Source organism: Chanodichthys erythropterus, chromosome 20 (assembly GCF_024489055.1).
Source record: "Chanodichthys erythropterus isolate Z2021 chromosome 20, ASM2448905v1, whole genome shotgun sequence".
Lineage (NCBI taxonomy): Eukaryota > Metazoa > Chordata > Actinopteri > Cypriniformes > Xenocyprididae > Chanodichthys > Chanodichthys erythropterus.
This window is the reverse complement of record NC_090240.1, coordinates 21683225-21704056: the sequence shown is the minus strand read 5'-3', so window position 1 is coordinate 21704056 and position 20832 is coordinate 21683225. Positions and strand designations below refer to the sequence as shown.

The 20832-nt window shown below is 36.4% G+C and overlaps 1 protein-coding gene across 2 annotated transcripts; it reads left to right on the top strand.

The window, feature by feature from the left end:
• The first annotated feature begins 649 nt into the window (after window positions 1–649).
• On the top strand, window positions 650–20215 carry lmbr1l (limb development membrane protein 1-like). 2 transcript variants are annotated; one of them, XM_067371873.1, is made up of 16 exons: window positions 650–980; window positions 7002–7086; window positions 10328–10361; window positions 12138–12277; window positions 13132–13235; window positions 13337–13460; window positions 13624–13692; window positions 13826–13890; window positions 14407–14479; window positions 14665–14748; window positions 14833–14909; window positions 14997–15074; window positions 15280–15444; window positions 15560–15626; window positions 16903–17064; window positions 20089–20215. In XM_067371873.1, the coding sequence occupies exons 1-16, from the start codon at window positions 918–920 to the stop codon at window positions 20106–20108; spliced, it is 1410 nt and encodes a 469-aa protein (XP_067227974.1). In that variant the 5' UTR covers window positions 650–917; the 3' UTR covers window positions 20109–20215. The 2 variants fall into 2 exon arrangements, with proteins under 2 accessions (XP_067227974.1, XP_067227973.1); XM_067371872.1 differs by lacking the exon at window positions 20089–20215 and adding an exon at window positions 17784–20020.
• Window positions 20216–20832: the final 617 nt, after the last annotated feature.

Sequence of the window (20832 nt, the reverse complement as noted above, 5' to 3'; positions counted from 1 at the left end):
GTTCAAGGCGATATTTTGTTTATAAAGCATAAACGGTTGTATTTTTTTTCGAAAATGACCGATCATTTCGCTAGATAAGACCCTTATTCCTCGTCTGGTATCGTTTAAGCCCTTTGAAGCTGCACTAAAACTACAATTTGGACCTTCAACCTGTTGGTAGCCATTGAAATCCACAATGGAGAAAAATCCTGGAATGTTTTCCTCAAAAACCTTAATTTCTTTTCGACTGACGAAAGAAAGATATGAACATCTTGGATGACATGGGGGTGAGTAAATGATCAGGAAAAGTTTATTTAAAAGTGGACTAGCCCTTTAAGGTTAAACCCAACCACTGTAGTCCCGTTGACTATTTTAACGATGTCTTTACTACTTTTCTGGACCGTGAATGTGGTAATTTCGTTGCTTTCTATGGGAGATTAAAAAAAAACCTCACGGATTTCATCAAAAAAATATCTTAATTTGTGTTCTGAAGATGAACGAAGGTCTTACGGGTTTGGAACGACATGAGGCTGAGTAATTAAAGACAGAAATTTCATCTTGGGTGAACTAGTTAACCCTTTAAACCCGCCTCTTTCCCCTCCCACAGCCCAGCCCCCTCCAGTAGATGGAGTTTGAGAGAGACTGAAATTCATTTGAGGAGCATCAGTGAACACGCTGACTCGATGAGTTCAATGGTGTTTAGAATTTGCTTGTTAGCTGGTGAATAATAATTTGAGAAGCATCTATCATATTACCTCACTGAAATAAAACAGGAGAGTAGTTCGCTGACTTAGTGAATTCAGAAGGAGCAACTGCAATACGTTTAGAGGTGGAAAGCGTTTGTTCGAGACAAGTTTCCACGTAAGCTATTATTTTATCGGAGACTCAAATTTTTTACAAATTATAACCGAGCACACGCCAAGACATGTTTTCAAAGCATGGAAACAGAAGACGTGACGGTTAGAGAGCAACTATTCCACGACCGAGTCCGAGAAACCATTGTAAGTTTCCTTCTCTTTGCTGCTTTTGTTTACATAGTATTAAGAAGTATCGTTTGCAGTGTTAAAATCTGAATGTGCCCTTGTGTTTGTCCTAATGGAATTCAATAATAATTGATTGATTTAGATGATTGTGTGACGTTATCTCGTGAACCGTGCACGAGAACTTTAATGTTCTTTCATAAATAGTGTTTGATTTCACTGATTTGACTGTTTGGAGTGTGCAAGAGTTATCTTTGCTTAGACATTTAATTAGAAAGTAGAGTAATGTGTACACAAACAGGGATTATTTTTCTTGCTTTGTGCGAACAACATGAAGCGCAGCTGCTCGTTGTAAAATGTAACGCTCTGAAATGGCACAAGACGAGACTGCTCCGCTTTGTGGGGTCCGGAGCTCATTTTGGAGAAAAGCTGAGCTTTTGGGATCCTCGTGTATGAAAATGTCTTTGTCAATACCTAATAAAGTACAATTATAACTGAACTTCAGACCTCAAGGACCTTACAGCAAGACACTTGGGGTTAACCTTTACTCCTTCACTCACTCAGCATTTCAGAGTAATTGGTTTGGTGGATATTCTTAAACCACTCATCTGTGTAATTCACTAGCTACAAAAACTGACCTCATATATTAAATCTAGCATTCACAAGGACAATGTAACACAAGTTCAGAATTACAGTTATAATCTTGGTGGAGCTGTTGTAGACATTATAGACTTCTTCCTTTTTTTTTTCTCTATGCAAACAAAAGCTGCTCTTTAAAGTCTGTTTTCAGACATTTTAAGGGCATTCACTTTTATTTATACACACTTCTGTTTTGTTTTGTCTGTAATGCAAAGCTGCTGTAATCCTCCTAGAAAATGAGAAATGCCCCTCTCAGTGAAATGCACAGATGGATCACACTAGATAATGTAAATCAGACTATTGTCCTGCACCAGGCCTTGGGCACCAGTGGGCTCATGCTGTCATGGTTATTGATCCCTTGGTCTCTGATGTTTATCTCGGATTTATAATTTAAATCAGTTTTTTTTTTTTTTTTTTTTTTTTTTTTGTAGCTGGTGGGTCTTGACCCAAAAATGCATCTCTGATCTGGTCTGATAGGATCATGGACTACAGGGAAAAACAATGTCAAATGTAATATTAGAAATACTAAAATGCAACTAATCATAGTTGTTCATTATTAAGGTAGCAAAATATCAATTCAGCTTTCAAAAAGGGTGGAGAAAATACTTTGCATATCTTTTGTTGTTGACGTCAAAGATTGTGCCTACAGTCAGGCTGTCATTTAGTAATATGACTAATACCAATAGAATATCTGATTCTTCTTCTCTTTATCACTTCTGCATTTTTTTTTTTGCATTACATTCATGAAATGGTTTTCTTCTTCATTAGATTTCCATGCTATATAGTTCATTGTAATACTAATTATTTATTTTTCTTACTTTTGTGTGAATATCAGTTTTGGTCCTGTGTTGGGTCACCTTTTGATGCCCAATCTAAAATCTGGATCTTGAAGTGATACCAGTTTGAAGAGAACCACTGATTTATATAAATATTTTGAAAAGTTTATTATGCTCATCAAGGCTGGATTTATTTTATCGATGATCAATTAGCGTCACACACCTGTAGGTGCGTAGGAAAGAAGACTAGTGTAATCAAAATATGTAAAAACAAGGAAAATCCCGCACACTATCAACATGCAAAACCGTAAAAAAAAACGTTATTTTAAAAAATACCTTATTTTTACGGTTTTGCAAGTTGAGAATGTGCGGGATTTTTCTTGTTTGTCTGGTTTTATTTTATCAAAAATACAGCAAAATTAAACTAATATTATGAATTATCTTTAGAATTTAAAATGAATGTTTACTATTTTAAAATACTTAAATATCTTTATTATATTATAATATTTATTATTATTATTTTGTGGAAACTGTGATACTTTTTTAAGGATTCTTTGGGTATTTTGAAATATTTACACTTACATCAAACAATTAATTGTTACCACCTAAATAAAATTAAAAATATTAATATAATTTAAATAAACAGCTAAATTAAACTGAGAATGTATTCAGATGTTTTAATATGTCTGATAAATTCTTGGGAAAAATTCTAGATAGATTCTTGGGTTGAACTCAAGTATTGTTCCCACTTGTAAAGCAACAATATTTATGACAATGTCACAGTTTTGTACTTGGTTGATCTTCAAGAGGGACAACCTGTTAGAGGGAGTAGCTGATTTGGCACGGTTCCCACTCTGTAGATGTGCAAGGAATGCAGTGTGTGTGTAATACACTTTATTAAAGTGCATATCTGAACATGTCACCCGGCCTTCAACAATAGAGGGTTTTGTATTTACGTCTACTAAGAAGGGATCTTCTTTATGATTGGACTTGTATTATTTGTTCCTCATGAAAACAAACTTGAGTCTTTACAATTTGATTATTTCTTAATGTTCTATACTAATTTTATCTAGTAATGAGTTTAGTACCTCTGAATACACTGTAGTGACCTGCATCATATGTTATGATATATTGTGCATTTATATTCAACTGATTTTGTATTTTATATTAAATTGAAGTTACAATTGTTCAGATTGAAAATGTATGTAATTTGGCATAAATCACTTGATTTATGATGTGCTTGTCATGAATGAAAAACATACTGTGTTGTTTGTATATCATAAATGTAATAAAAAGCCTCAATTTTAGGGGCCAAATAACATTTTAAAAAAGCATAAAGTTTCTGACACTGGTCTAATTATCATTAATAGCCCGGATTAAATCAAGTTATTAGTATTTTTGTCCTACGTCTGTCCTTCTGCTAATCTGTCCCAGCACACCACAAGTTTTGTTTTCTCATTGTGTCAGTTCACGGTCGCTCTAGCTGACTGTTTTACTAAATAGGCTGTTTCACTTCAAGAAATAACTTGGGCTTCGTTCCAGGTCTCGTATTGTTGTGCAGTGTGGATTACCCAGAGCAGCTGAATGAGTCCTAAGATTCAGAAAGTTGGAGCTCATATGTTTAACCAGCCCTGCCAAATTGGTCAGCAGATACAGTATAGATGACCTGGTTGCTGGTGGTTATTACGGTTACACTCACATTATATGGCCTGTCTCAATACCATAGACCCAAATAGATGAAGAAGTTTGAAATCATGCTCACCATTGCCCACAGAGTGAGTGAAATAGAAGATTAAGTTTCTTTCTGATTAATGACCTACAACAGACAGGGTATTACAGGGAATTGTAAATATTGTCATTGTCCACCCTTGTGGTTGTTTGAAAGGATTTAAAGGGATAGTGCTCCAAACAATGATATTTCTGTCGTCATTTACTCGCCCTATGACGTACCGCACCCACGTCAAGTTTTTTTTCTCTTCTTTTGTGGAACACAAAAGAAAATATTTTTAAGAACTGCTTTTTTTTCTTTTTCTTTCAGTGAAAGTCCGTTGAAGCCAATGTTGTTCTGGACCACATTGGCTTCTAATGTGTAGACAAAAAACCCTGGGGTATTTTTCAAAACTTCTTTGACTGGTAATACAATGACACCAGACATGTATTATCATGTTATATTCAACTGTTTGAACTCTGGTTCATTGCATGCTGTCTTAAACAAACTATTCAAATGCTGAGCACAGATGACTGAGAACCGAGAGATGTATCCTGAAGATTCATTGTTTTCTTCTGCTGTTGGCACTTTGAAGACAAAATCCAAGCTTCCTGTCCTGTCCCCTCCCTTATCCTTCTTCCTCTTACTGTCATTCTTCCTCTCTTTTATGGGACATATGGTGCTTTAGAATTGTTTTTCTTTAGTTCACTCAATATCCCTTAGGTATAATCTGTGTCTTTTTTTTTCACTTCTCAAAATTATTGGTCTCCACATGAGGATCTTATATAATTAGGTTAGAGGTTTAATCATGGAAATAGAAGGCTATTGTCATGTGGACAGATCCCACTGCAGCTCTCCTGCAGGATGACTATAGGAAGAATCATGCATTGCCCTTCCTCCATGTTAAAATAGCGCCAAAAGAGATCCCAGCGATTTGATTCCAACAGGTTATGGGGAATGTGTTTATCAGATTTTATAGATTGTGGCCTTGTAGGAGTTTTATTTTGAAAAGTAAATGTTAAAGGTGCTAAAGAGGATCTTTTCGTCGACTGAGAAACCAAAGACTGTTAGTGAGTTTTTGAAACTTTTTTTTAAGTTGTTAGGGAACGCCTCCCAATACTCGTGCACGAGTATTGGAACACGAGTATTTACCACCGGCATTCGCTGTGTCGTGTTAGTGGATTCATTATGTCGGACTCACCGCAGGTAACTCATAATCTGCAGTTGTTACTCCTGTCTCCTGACAAAAACATTGCATGCGGTGCCTGTGGAGTGTGGAAAGTTACTGGAGCGTGCAGCCGCACATGTCTCTCACAAGGAACGTCACGGCAATGATTGACAAGTCAGAGGGCCAATTGTTTAGGCGATGATCCGTAAACGATTGGCTGATCTTTTTAAGGCCCTACCTCGTGCACAGATGATGTATATTAATATTATTCCTTTCAGTGCACCTAATAAAGTCTTTTATCAGTTAGTAAAGACAGTTTCAAGTAATATTGCAAAAATGTATAAAACAAAACATCCTCTTTAGCACCTTTAAATTAGACTAATTTGAATGCAAGTTAATTTCGATCGACCCAAACAAAGTCCATCATAATTGTCTTGAGACATTTTGTTTTGAGATTTTATATTGCAGCACTACTATTTTTTTATATGTGTATATATATATAAAATATTATATTATATTATATTATATTATATTATATATTATATTATATTATATTATATTATATTATATATTATATTATATTATATTATATTATATTATATTATATTATATTATATTATATTATATTATATTATATTATATTATATTATATTATATTATATTAAATGTGTGTGTAAGTAATATACAATATAAATATGACCAACTATTAAGATCTTGTGATAAATCTCTAAATGTAAATTTGACAGTAAATTTTTACTGTAATACCTCCATCTAATCCCAGTTATTACTGGTTTAACTCTTCATTTGCATTTGAGCTGTAATCTTCATCCTCCATCTGGTGCTGTTACCTTCATTCTCAAGTCTGTATTGTGGGTGTTCATTAATTAAGAATTCAGATTGCTAAGAAAAGGGACAGCTGGCTTTTAAGACACTCTACTTATTGATTCTCTTTCTATTGTTTTTACATTCTAGGACACAGAATGCAGTTGTTTATCACTGCTATACCCCTTTCTTCCCATTATCTTTTATCAATAATATAAAATATATTCCTATAACATCTTTGACCGGTCCTGTCTTGTCACTGATCTGTTTGTTATCATTAAGAACCAAATGTCCTTGATTAGAAGCTCTTATATCACAGAGCCATAAAGGCAGACTGGACCGCGCACAGCGGCGTGTATCAGTGATAAAAGTGCTGTGTTGGAGTGTGTTTCATGACCTCTGCTCTGTTACAGGCTCTCTGTCTAACGTGTTCTTGATAACCTAAATTGGCAACACATCTAAGCAGCGAATTTGCAAAGCATGTCTTGTAGCTGCCTGTTCACGACTATGTTGCTCATGCTAACTGCATGACTCATACTGCAGACTTCTGTGAGAATGTATGTCATCTCTGATACTCTGCAAAGTGGCATTTATACCCAGTCTTCTAAGAAAGATTGTGATTATTCTGTGGAACATAAAAGGACAAGTTTTGAAGAATGTTCACACTGCTTTCTTACATATAATGAAATTGGGTGCAGACCAAGGATGTTCCTAAAAGGACTAGCTTTATGTGAGCTTATACAAGAAGAAAATACAATTTTCATTTGGAATAAATTTAGCTTGAAACCTGGCACTTCAGTTATGCTCCAGCTTCAGGCCTTTTTCCTTCTGATGTTAAATGTTCAAGCTGCAGTGTATTTGTAAATGTAAATCATTTCATGTTTTCCAATTGCACTGATTTTTATTTTTTTCCCTTTTCTCTGCTTTAGATTTGCGTGCTGCTTTTCATTTGCCTGTACATCTTGTCACACTTCATTCTCACTCACTTCAAGAAGAATGCTGAGTTCGTCACTGGTAAGTTTAATGTGACCAGCCCCGGTGACCCTCAGCAGTTGTTTGGTTTCATTTATTACAGTCCTTCAAATCACACCTGTGATTTACTGCAGCTGCTTTGTGAGCTGAACAACACTTCTACTCACTGATTATTTGTTGGTCAGCGCGACCTGACATGGTCATGCCCCTGCAATTGCCAAAAATTCTTTGTTTGGCACCTAATCATGCTAAGATAGTGAAGTATCACCGTATTTCCTCTGTTACTTGATGAATGGTTTTGGTGTTCTTTAGCTGCGAAAAATAAAATCTTCAGAATGGAAGAGTCAAAGTTTCTGATTGCTGTTGACAGCAGTTATGTAACATTGAGGGAGGGCAGCAGTGTGAATGAGGAATGTTCCCATGAGATAAACATAGGCCCCCTGCCCAAGCACTGCTTGAGGTTTCGTAAGAGAATGCTACCTCATGTTTTGGTGTACACCCCTTTAATTGAACTCTCTGCTTTCTCCCTGTTCTGCTATACTTGCTCTCAGTGGAAAATCTGAGGAATTGTTTTCTCATACTTGACATGTTTAAAATGCATCAGGCTTGTTTTGACTGTTGAAGAATTGTTAGGAGCCGCACATTCAGGATGCATTCTTGTGTTACTATAGTCTTCATTTAAGTCGTTAGTCAACTAATCGCACATATATATTAATTTAATTACTTAATAAATATATACTGAGGAGAATACTAAACCATAATGAACGTTTTAGTGCACACATAAAGCTTGCTGCAAAGCACCGGCAAAAATAATAATGAATGTGTCACGAACAAAATAGCAAGGAGACATTTTAATTATTTATCAATAAACTAGTGTTTTTTTGAGTCCGTGTCGGCTGCCAAGATGATGTTGACTCACGTCTATAGAGAGAAATGCTCCTTTCATATGGATTACATCAGCAGAGAGTATTTATGTTCGATTTGAATTGATTTCGATTTTAAAAGTAGACATTTCAAGCTTTCTATAGATGTTACAGATGTTATAGATTTTTCTCTCATATCTGTGAGGCAAGTAGCCTATACGCTAATTTGGGTTCATTTTTGTGACACGCTCCAACACCTACCGTTATGTAACAGTCGGGATCATTAATATGTATGACCCCAATATTTGCATATATGCCAGCCCATGTTTAAGGCATCAGACAAGGAAAGGCAGTATTAACGGCTGGATCTGTGCACAGACAAGGTAAGCAAGCAAGAACAACAGCGAAAAATGGAGCAATAATAACTGACATGATCCATGATAACATGATATTTTTAGTGATATTTGTAAATTGTCTTTCTAAATGTTTCATTAGCATGTTGCTAATGTACTGTTAAATGAGGTTAAAGTTACCATCGTTTATTACTGTATTCACGGAGACAAGAGCCGTCGCTATTTTCATTATTAAAAACTTGCAGTCTGTATAATTCATAAACACAACTTCATTCTTTATAAATCTCTCCAACAGTGTAGCATTAGCCGTTAGCCACAGAGCACAGCCTCAAACTCATAGCGAATCAAACGTAAACATCAAAATAAATACTTTACTCACATAATTCGAAGCATGCATACAGCATGCATGATGAACATCTTGTAAAGATCCATTTGAGGGTTATATTAGCTGTGTGAACTTTGTAAATGCGCTGTAATATAGTCGAGAGCTCGTGTGGCAGGGAGCAGGCCATTTAAAGGGGCGGCGCGCTGCCAAAATCAGTGTATAGTTAATGATGCCCCAAAATAGGCAGTTAAAAAAAATTATTAAAAAAAATCTATGGGGTATTTTGAGCTGAACCTTCACAGACACATTCAGGAGACACCTTAGACTTATATTACATCTTTTGAAAAAGCATTCTTAGGCACCTTTAAATGATATCATATTTGAGGTCGATGAATGGTAGGCGAACTACCATGTGACTTCGCCACAAGGTTTTTTTTCCTGCGACTAATGAAATTTTGGTGACTTCTTCTAGTCAACGAATGATTAATCAACTAGTAGGGGGCAGCCCTATTTATTTATTTATCAGCTTTTTACATTCTTCCATTCTTGCTCAAAGACAGCTAGGTACAGTGAAACAGATTTTCTGGGGTCTCAAACAAATTGTACACATTTTTATTTATCTCTTAAATGTTTCATACCTTTTTAAAGTTGTCTCATATCCGTGTACAGGAAAGTGTATGGAGAGACAAGGGAAATCATTTCAAACATGAACCTGGGTTCCTGTGAGCACAGCTGCTCCGGTGTCTTTGCAACCTTTAAAAATGTCCGTCTACCACATGCTTACATGATCAAAAATTTAAAAATAGTGCAGAGGAAAGTAAGAACATGTGTTGTGTTAGACACAGAACATTGTGTATGTAACTTCTAGCCAGACTGCTAGACTGTTGAAGAATTGCTTTACAGTTTGTTAAATGATATAATTTCATAATAATTATATAGGTCAGAGTAGAGCTGATAGTGTAAGGAGAAACATTGGTTCGGTCTTGAATCTGGGTCCCCATGAGCACAGCAGCTCTTGTGTCATTGCAGCCGTTGACATGATCAGTAGTGCAGAGGAACGGAAGAATATGTCCTATGTTAGACACACGGGACGTTGTGTACTTAACTTCCAGCCAAACCATTACCGTTCTGATACATATTCTAATTTAGGAACACAAACAGAATCACTGCACAAGATTTGTTGCTCAATTTTTGTGTATTTTTACCACATCTAAAACTCTGCCCATTTTATAGACTAAACGTGCACCATTTGTGGCGGGCTGAAGCTGTTTTTTCAGTTGTATATTGGTTGTTGTAAAGGATATGTGCAGAAAACCTGTTCTGCATTAGGTTTGGGGCTGTAAATGTCACACATATCTACCCTGCAGCTCTGTCACACTGGGCATGTTTTGCTTTTCTCGCATGTGAAAGTTTGAGATTTATTTTTACTTTCTGCCTCATGCTTTCAATCTGCCCTTGTTATTGAGACAAATTACTCTTCAGATGGGTTTTGTTTTCCTGCATGTGCAATAATAAACGATCAAACGACAAAGGCTTCGCAAAATTTCTTTCAAATAAATTTTGCTAAAATGGTTTGAAAGTGTTTACTTCACGGAATAGCTTTATAATGAATCTGGGTCATTCTGAGATCTTATTTTGTTCAATTTAGTTTCCAAGGCTGAATTGTGAGTCTAGTCATCAGTATGTCTGCAGTGTGATAGTGTTGTGGAGACACTTATTTCCTTTTCCTTTTTTGCCCACAGATGACATTGAGGATGCCACTGTCAACAAAATTGCGTAAGTAATCAGTACTTAAATTTGTATTTTTTTACTTCTTTTAAAGTCCACATGTAGTCAGTCATTTTATCCCTTAAAACTCAGCTTTGAACACCAAAATGGAATATTTGAACATGAGAATAGTGATGCACTTTATGTATCGCTCTTTACAAGGATGGACATAGCGGTAATTAATATGATTAGCCTTTTGCTTGATACATTATCAAACAGCTAATAATGTGTTGCTAATGTTACACAAACCATGTTCCCGTTCACCATCTCTGCCTTCTAAATACCAGCATCCTTAGAAATGCTTTGAACAAATTAGAATGTCAGTGGAGACTGGAAAAATCCATATAGTTAATCATAACATCGTAATATACATAAAATACATAATTCACCTGCTATATTGCTTAATGTATTTAAATTTTTTCATGTCAACAGAAAAATATAACTTGGCTTCTTTTGAGACTCCCCTGCTTCAGAGTGGTCATAGTTTAGTGATATGCTAAAGCCCGCCGGCACAGGTTTTAAAGGGTTAGTTCACCCAAAAATGAAAATTCTGTCATTTATTACTTACCCTCATGATGTTTCACACCCGTAAAACCTTCGTTAATCTTCGGAACACAAATTTAGATATTTTAGTTGAAATCCAATGGCTCCATGAGGCCTTCATAGGGAGCAATGACACTTCCTCTCTCAAGATCCATAAAGTTACTAAAAACATATTTAAATCAGTTCATGTGAGTACAGTGGTTCAATATTAATATTATAAAGCAACGAGAATATTTTTGGAGCGGCAAAAAAAAACAAAATAACGACTTATTTAGTGATGGCCGATTTCAAAACAATGCTTCAGGAAGCATCGAAGCATAAATGAATCAGCGTATCGAATCATGATTCAGATCACGTGTCAAACTGCCAACGGCTGAAATCACGTGACTTTGGCGCTCCGAACAGCAGATTCGATACACTGATTCATTTATGATCCGATGCTTCCTGAAGAAATGTTTTGAAATCGGCCATCACTAAATAAGTCATTATTTTGTTTTTTGTGGCGCTCCAAAAATATTCTGGTCGCTTTATGATATTAATATCGATCCACTGTACTCACATGAACTGATTTAAACATGTTTTTAGTACCTTTATGGATCTTGAGCGAGGAAGTGACATTACTCCCTATGCAGGCCTCACAGAGCCATCGGATTTCAACTAAAATATCTAAATTTGTGTTCCGAAGATTAACGAAGGTCTTACGGGTGTGGAATGGCATGAGGGTGAGTAATAAATGACAGAATTTTCATTTTTGGGTGAACTAACCCTTTAATAAAGTATCAACATAACGTGAAAATTAAATTTCTTACTGTAGGCCATACAACTGTTTGATAATGGACAATAATAGCCAGAAATCTATTTACGCATTATTTTAGCAAGCTCAAATTCAGTCTGGCTCAATTTTGGTGTTTAACATCCCTTTTTTTCCTCATAAAAATAAATTCAAATGCATAAAATCAGCTGTCTAATTCCATTTAGAAATGTCAGATTATGGCAGTGAAATGGTGCATTGCACAGCAATTCACACTGACTTTAAGTAAAGGACACTTTACTGGTTACTATTTAGTTTTTTATTATTTTGCCCTTAATGATTGTAAGTGGACAGATTGCTCTTTGGTCTCCACCGTGGCGTTTAACATCCACCTCCCTTCACAGCTGGCATTATGTCAAAGTAAATGGCTGCAAAAACATTTCCTCACCCTTCTTTGAATTGCTTTTTTTTTTTTTTCCCTCTCTCTGCAGGCTGTGGCTGTGTACATTCACACTCTCAGTGGCCGTGTGTGCAGTGCTGCTCCTGCCCATCTCTATCCTGTCCAATGAAGTTCTGCTCACATTCCCACACAGCTACTACATGCAGTGGCTCAATGGCTCGCTCATCCGTGGTAAAAACACACGCACAAATAAAAAACTAAGTTTGCTTTGCACATGTGGTTTATGTGACTATACCATATCGATTAACAAAGAGTCAATAGAGTTATCAGTCTAATCAATTACAACTTCATCAGGTTCTCAAGCAGTGTTTTGTCACCCGATCTGAACTGAAATTGTAAATGAATAGTGTGGGGGCACAAATTAAGTCTAACAGCTCTTTAACACGTGTTTGGCATAGCAGTGAGTCTGCCAAGAGCATGAAATGTTCTGGCTGTAAATCCAAGGCCACAATTTAGTCTAAAATCCAGATTTTAATTTGCCCTGTGATTTTCAGTTTGCACGTGCACCTCATAAGCTGCAAGGATTTTACGTGATCACAATAGAATTAGCCAGGAAATATCAGACCAACAGAAATAAACAACAAAAGCTTAATGTCACTTCGATGAAGCGCTAGTTGAAGTTAGTATGGCACATGGTCGCCCCCTAGTGGTCTGTAAGAATACTGTATTCTTTGTATTCCACCTATTTACCTGGTAGTTCTTTTGACCACACAATATTTAATATACATAGTTAAATATTGTTGATGTGTACTATTGTTTAAAATGTAATTTGTTCATGTGATGGCAAGGCTGAATTTTCAGCATCCATTACTCCAGTCTTCAGTGTCACATGATCCTTCAGAAATCAGTCTAATGTTCTGTTTTGGTGCTCAAGAAACATTTCTTATTAGCACTAACCCTGAACCCTTTTTGGTTGGTAGTGTAAACACAAATGTATTGGTGTGTTATCATGTAGATTTTGGGTTTTTGCTTTTTTTAATTTGGGAATCATTTAATCACTCATTCTCCTTGTGTCTACATTTCAGGCTTGTGGAACCTAGTATTCTTATTCTCAAACCTCTCTCTGGTCTTCCTAATGCCATTCGCCTACTTTTTTACTGAATCAGAAGGATTTGCTGGGTCCAAAAAGGTAAAATGATGTAGTTAGTTTAACAGTGAACACATCCTTATAGCATCTGAATTGAGATCTGTGTTTGATGTTCAGCTGAAATGTGTGCTTTCCTCTGAAAGGGCATTATGGCACGGGTGTATGAGACTGCGGTGATGCTGCTCCTCCTCAGTCTGTTGGTGCTGGGCATCGTGTGGGTGGCATCAGCTCTTCTCCATCACCACACCGCCCGTGAGAGTCTTTACGGTGAGGACAGCCGTGCAACATTAGAGACTATGTGCTGCACTTGATCAGTATCTTTGATTAAATAGATCAGTTTTTAATGCTAGCTACACTCCCAAAATTGTATAAGAGCAAGATAAATTTAAAGGTTTTGTGACATTATGCTTTTTTTCCCTGTGCTTTTCAGACCTCTGGGAATATTACCTGCCCTATCTCTATTCTGGAATCTCACTCTTTGGCGTTCTGCTGCTTTTGTGTAAGTTTATATAATATTGTAAAAAAATGTTTTTAAATCATTTGATGTTTAACGTTTAGTTTTATATTTCATTACATTTGACTTCTCATATATAGATTTATTCCATCTCATTTCCTTTTTTGTCTTGTAACAGTGTGCACACCCTTTGGGCTTTCACGCATGTTTAGCGTCACTGGGAGCTTATTGGTCAAACCTCGGGTAGGTGGACAATGACTTTTTGTTTGTGGTGTGTTTCTATAGTTTTCAATCAGGGGCCCCTGAAGGTATAGTGAAATATTATAATTAGAATAACCGTTTTCTATTTTAATATATTTTAAAATGTAATTTATTCCTATGATGTAAAGCTGAATTTTCGGCACCAGTCTTCAATGTCACATGATCCTTCAGAAATCATTCTAATATGCTGATTTGATTCTCAAGGAACATTTCTTCACATTGTATCAGTGCTGTTGCTGCTTAATTTTTTTTTTTTGTATAAACTGTGGTGCATTTTTTTTAGGAATCTTTGAATAGAAATTTTAAAAGAATAGCATTTATTTGAAACAGAAATATTTTGTAACATCATAAATGTCTTAACTGTCACTTTTAATTAATTGAATGCTTCCTTGCTTAATCTATCAAGCAAAATAAAAAAAATCTCACTGACCGTAAAATTTTAAAATATAGTGTAAATGTTTAAAAAGAAATATGAATTTAAGAGTCTTCGTTTTTTAGTTGTTGGAGAACTTGGAAGAAACGATGAACTGCACAGTGTTTGAAGAGGCCTCTCTGTCCAGGAAGTTGAAAAGTGAGTGTCAGGATATGAGAAAGGCATACTGGCTGCTGTTAAGGAAGTGGCCCCACCTTATGAAGATTTCTCTTTCTTTCTCTCACTTTCTTTTTAATGTCTAAAGAAGTTTTTCTGCCGTTATGATCCAGGATTTACATGGTTTCCTAAACTAATAAACACTCTCTCTCTATCTAATGTTTTAGGTAACAACACCTGTTGGATCAGTGCAAACATGGAGGCCATCAACAAGGAATTTTTGAGTGTGAAGTCCAAACGCATTGCTTTAGGTACAAACATGCCTGTCAAACTGTTAAATACATTGATCATTTAACTATCGTGAATTGCTTTTCATTCTTGTTTCTTCCACGTAGAGTTGCGGAAGAGAGTATCTCCATGGCAACGCAACCTGGGATACCCAGTGGCCATGCTGATGCTTTTAGCTTTGACTGTAAGAGTGAACCTTATGAAATACAGAATACTTATAATGGCTACGATTATAGCATTGTACTAAAAACAAATTTACGGTGTTTCTCAGGCGGTGTGTGTGCTGATGGTCTGTTTCCACGTGCTGGAACTGCTCTTCGATGAATCTGCCATGCCTAGAGGGATGGAGGTGAGATGCATGACAATGACCTATTTACATTTGCTATTTCTCTTACAAGATTCTTTACTCACCCTCATTTCTTTCTAAAACCATATACTGCTATCTTGTCCTTCCACAAAACGAGTACTAAAAACGTTCCAAAGCATCATAAAAGTATTGCAGTAATAATTCATTATTATCATCATCTCACAAAGGTTGTTTTTCTCTGTTGCAGGACCCTAACTTGGGGCTTGCCTCGTTCTCAATGTTTGGTTCTCTGGGAGCTGCAGTGCAGGTGGTCATCATCCTGTATCTCATGGTCTCCTCGGTCGTCGGCTTCTACAGCTCTCCACTCTTCACCGGTTTGCTGCCACGTGCACAGGACACTACCCTCACACAGGTACAGAGACCTCTCATACTCATCGTGAAACAGCTGTGAGAATAGTGCTGGATACCTCACATTCAGATGCTGTGGCTCTTTATAGTCAAACTGAATTGCTTGTGTCTCTCCACAGATTATAGGGAACTGTGTTTCTCTTTTAATACTCAGTTCAGCACTGCCTGTTTTCTCTCGCACATTGGGTAAGTATTTTAAAATTATTGGTCATTATTTAATGTTTATTTAATAGCGGCATGATTTTGAGGTCTGTTGTAGGCCAAGACACAACTAGCATCTTTTTTTTTTTACTTTTAAAGAAAAAAATCTGCTAAATTGTTATGAATGAACAATATTAAAGGTGCCCTAGAACTTTTTAAAAAAGGATGCAATATAAGTCAAAGGTGTCATTGCCTTTTGGGGCATCATTATAAATGAGCCGATTCAGGGCTACTGGCCCTTTAATTCTCGTGCTCCACGCCCACGGAGCTCGTGCCTGCCTTGAACAGTGCATAAACAAAGTTTACACAGCTAGTATAGCCCTCAAATAGATATTTACAAAGTGTTCGTCATGCATGCGTCGGATTATGTGAGTATTGTATACTGTTATATTGTTTATGTTTGATTCTGAATGAATTTGAGGCTGTGCTCCGTGGCTAACGGCTAATGCTTCACTGTTGGAGAGATTTATAAAGAATGAAGTTGTTTATGAATTATACAGACTGAAAGTGTTTAATAATGAAAACAGCGACTGCTCTTGTCTCCGTGAATACAGTAAGAAACAATGGTAACTTTATCCACATTTAACAGTACATTAGCAACATGCTAACAAAACATTTAGAAAGACAATTTACAAATATCACCAAAAATATCATGTAATCATGAATCATGTCAGTTATTATTGCTCCATCTGCCATTTTTCGCTATTGTTCTTGCTTGCTTACCTAGTCTGATGATTCAGCTGTGCACACATCCAGACGTTACAGGCTGCCCTTGTCTAATGCCTTTCATAATGTTGGGAACCTGGGCTGGCAAATATTGGGGCGTACACCCCGACTGTTACGTAACAGTCGGTGTTATGTTGAGATTTTCCTGTTTTTCGGAGGTCTTTTAAACAAATGAGATTTATATAAGAAGGAGGAAACAATGGAGTTTGAGACTCACTGAATGTCATTTCCACGTACTGAACTCTTATTATTTAACTATGCCAAGATGAATTCAATTTTTCATTCGAGGGCACCTTTAAATGTAGCTGAGAGTACTACACTCTTATTGGTGGTTCAAAGCATATTAAAATTAGTGAAAATGTTTAACACATGGACACTTAGGGCCATGTGTCAAACTTTATGAATGACAAGATAAATTTGTAATCTTTGTCTGTCCACAAGATGGCAGTAATTAGCAGTATTTCAGCAATATGTATTCATGCTGTTTTACAATTTGAATTTATAATCCCCTTTTTTTTCATGTCACTATATGTAGGAATTACAAGGTTTGATCTGCTTGGAGACTTTGGACGGTATAACTGGCTCGGCAATTTCCACATTGTTTTCCTGTACAATATGCTTTTTGCTGGACTTACATCCGCCTGCCTCATCAACACTGTCACATGGGCCTTGCAAAGAGAACTCATCCGTGCCCTTGGTTAGTCTTTTATATATTTTTTTTATATATATATATATAATATATATATATATATATATATATATATATATATATATATATATATATATAATATATATATATATGTGTGTGTATCACATAAAAGCTATAATGCATATAAGTAAGTCTTGTGGATTTGGACATAAAATGCCCTTTATTTCCAACATGACACCACAAATGGTGTCGATAGACCTTGGCTTGTATTGACCTTTTGTAAGGGTTAATTCTAACATTTATCTTAAGGAAAACATGTGAGGAGAAAGATTTGTGCATGCACACATTGTATCTTGAAAGGACAAGGGGTGTGCACTATGCTGCCATTTGCCAGTGTTTGTAGTTAGTCTTTGGGTGAGGTGTTCCTCGCACAGGCCATGTTTCTCTATGGGTAGGTCTCTTTCCTCAGATAGAAAAACACAATTCTCTCAGGAAAGTGAGAGGGGACAGAAGGGGAGAAGGGTTCCTTGGGGACCTCGGGGCGTCAAACTCCTTCTGGAAGACACACACCCATCGCCCTCCGCCAAACACAAACAACACTCGCCCGCATAGACCATCTCTTTTTCTTTACTCCTCCTACTGGCTTTTGTTCTTTGATTGATTGGTTTGCTTTCAACCCAAACATCACCTGCCAAAGTAACCTTTTCTGGTTGTTCGATCAAGGTTAGTGCTGTAATGTTGTTTACTCTCCTGTTTCCTTTCTTCAGGACTCCACAGACTGCCTCTGACTGTGTCTCGTTCAACCATCCCCCTCAAACTCCTCCTGGCCAATGGGCTCTCAAAGATTCATTGAAGAGCGATCAGCTTTTTCATATATTATTGGCTATTGAAGCCTATTACTTTCTGGAGACGGTTCTGGATCCCATTCTGTCCCTATTGGACCAAAGCTATTTTGTATCCATTATAGGCGAATGGTCACCAAAGCTGTTTACAAAGGTTGCCTGAACGATATATATCGACTGAGGGAATCTCCGGAGTGGATTTCTGCAACTGCAGTTTTATGCGTCGTTTACTTCAGTAATATATATGCATACTACTGCATTTAAAAAGGGATGTCAAATCACTGGATGCCTTGAACTAATGCCTTATGAAAAATGAACAATGGCTTCAGAGGACGTTGACATGCGTCCAGACAGGAGAGCTATTTCAGAGGATGACATCACAGCCATGACCACGTTTCCTTTTCCTGGTGGTGGAATGAGTGTTGAGTTCTGTCCTGGTGGGCCCCCCACGCTTTCCCCTTGTATATCACTATTTTTAGTGTCATCCAGTGAATCCAATCCCTGTTTTACTGTGGGTCCTTATTGCAGGAAGTCCATTATGATGGAGTTCGTCTGCTTCTGACTGTAGTGAAGAACCTGCGAAAAAGGACAAAAGTGGAGCAAGTGACACTGATCTTGGAGATTATATGTTCTGTTTGAGAAAACATGGTGGGATTCTCGCTTAAAAAAGACACTTTTTGGATAGTTTAGGTTTTAAAATGTATGTTTAAAAAAAGTGACAATGGCTGCCATTGATTTCAAGCTTTAAGCCAAGACAACTGTGAATGTTCAAGGGTTTCTCGTTTTTATTTCATATGTGAAACTTTAATGTGCAATATTATATTGTTAAACATTAACATACATTTATGCAAATCTAACTTGACTGCCTTCCAGAAACTCTTTTGCGGATGACCAAATGAAGGTGTTTGTTCTGATTAAGAACACCTAAATTGGGCAATAAGGTCACAGTTTTGTTAGTTCATACGTTTTGAGTTGAACTGTGTGGAGGGACAATTGACACACATGACCATTTCCTGTTTCTTAGACCCTAAGAGGCTGTGATTTGATAAATGTGGACTTTATGATTCGATAATCACTAGTTTTATATGGTGCAGTATTAATGGTGTACGTATTTTATTTGTAGATTACAGTGTTTATTCTTTTGTATGACTATTATTTATGAATTTGTTTCTGTATCGGCATCATTTTAAACCTTTCTTTTCATTTCAGACTTTACTTGTCCCCTGGGGCAATTTACAAGGTCACGTAGAGTGACATAACATGCATAGGAAGCATCATACATGTCATAATGTTCTTCAAGTGGTGGCCAGTAGAGGACAGTGTACCACAAATCCATCATTACAAAATTTCTATACTTCAGGGTCTTCCTCAACCATATTTTAATAACATAATAATTGCATAAATCATATTTTCGTAGAGTATCATTTACAGTCATGTAGCATTATTAAGTCAATTATGGATGTAAATCTTTGCTTAAAGGGATAGTACACCCAAAAATAACAATTGTTATCATTTATTCATTAGTCATGTACTCAACCTGTATGATTAGTTTATTTTGTGGAACACAATGTTTAGATATTTTGAAGAATGGTGGAGGTTCAAAACATTTGACCCCACTGATTTTCAGGGTATGACTAAAAAGATTTCCATTCATACAGGTTTGGAACATTTCATTTTTGGGGTGAACTGTCCCTTTAAGTGTTTTTCCACTCTCACAAAATGCATTTTTACAGCTCAAAACAACTAGATTCAAGAGTCTGTCCTGAATTGGTGGCTCATGTATGAATGGAGAACTCCTATGGGGAACAAAGAAAATACAGTAAGGATGAATCATTTAAAAAAAAAAAAAAAAAAGAAAATGTTGACCTTTTTAATTTGTTTGAAAATTCCAGCTGCTCCCTTAGTGACTGTGACAAACCATTTCTCTGCATTACCTAAACTGAAATGAGGAGAAAAGAACAATAAACATGTTTACACCTGTTTTTCCAACCAGTGTGTCATTTGTGAGTCATTTTAAACCCATTTGTGGTTCGGGATCTGCTAAGGACCTTTCCATGGAGGTCAGCATACATTTCTTGCCATCTGAGCACCTGACTACTGCTTTAATGGCGCCGTGGTGGTTATGTTTAGCTCTGGTGTTAGTGTGTTTGTCTGTCCATACATCTTCCCCCCCAGCTGTCCCTCTGCCCGTAGCTGGCCGGCTTTAATCAGGGTCTTTATTTTGCCCCAGGTCTGTCAGCAGGCCCGTAGAGACGCCGCTGCTGACCCATCCTGTGCTTTCCCTTCACGGATGCCCATGGCAGATAAAAGCTCTACATCATGAGGAGAGTGCAAGCCACTCGTTTTCTCCCTTTCACCCCCCACCTCTATATCGTCCATCCGTTTTCCTCATTGAGTGTTCATTTCCTTTTCCATTTTTTTCTTTTCCCTTAAAGCAGAAAAAGAAATCCCGGACTCTGATTATGATTTGTCTGTCTTGATTTTTGTTTTCTTGCCATTTCTTGTGCTCATTGATGGATGTCCTGATAGACTTAAAATGTGGGATTTGTTTATTGTTGAATTTCCTCTGCTAAAACGGCTATACCAAGATGTTTTTACTAAAACAATTTTTTTTTTTTTTTGGCAGTGAATTTTTAAAATGCACTTTATGCTATATTAAATATAAAATTAGTGTTTAGCATTTATTAAACCACCGTGTAATAAAATATTACAGCATTAACATTATCTTGCAAATTGTTTCAGGACGATGAAAATGTGGAATTCAAAATCGAATTTTAAACATTAAAATTAAGTTTTACCATTTTTTTTTTTTTTACATTTAGAAATGTTATTATTATTATTATTATTATTATTAGGATATAAATGTCTAGAAAAAGTCTAAGATACTATACTATTTCAAATTTGTGACCTTGATCATGTGAACTTTAACAAATGGATGTGCGTAAAATGATGGCAGGTAAGGGCTTGTCCTCGA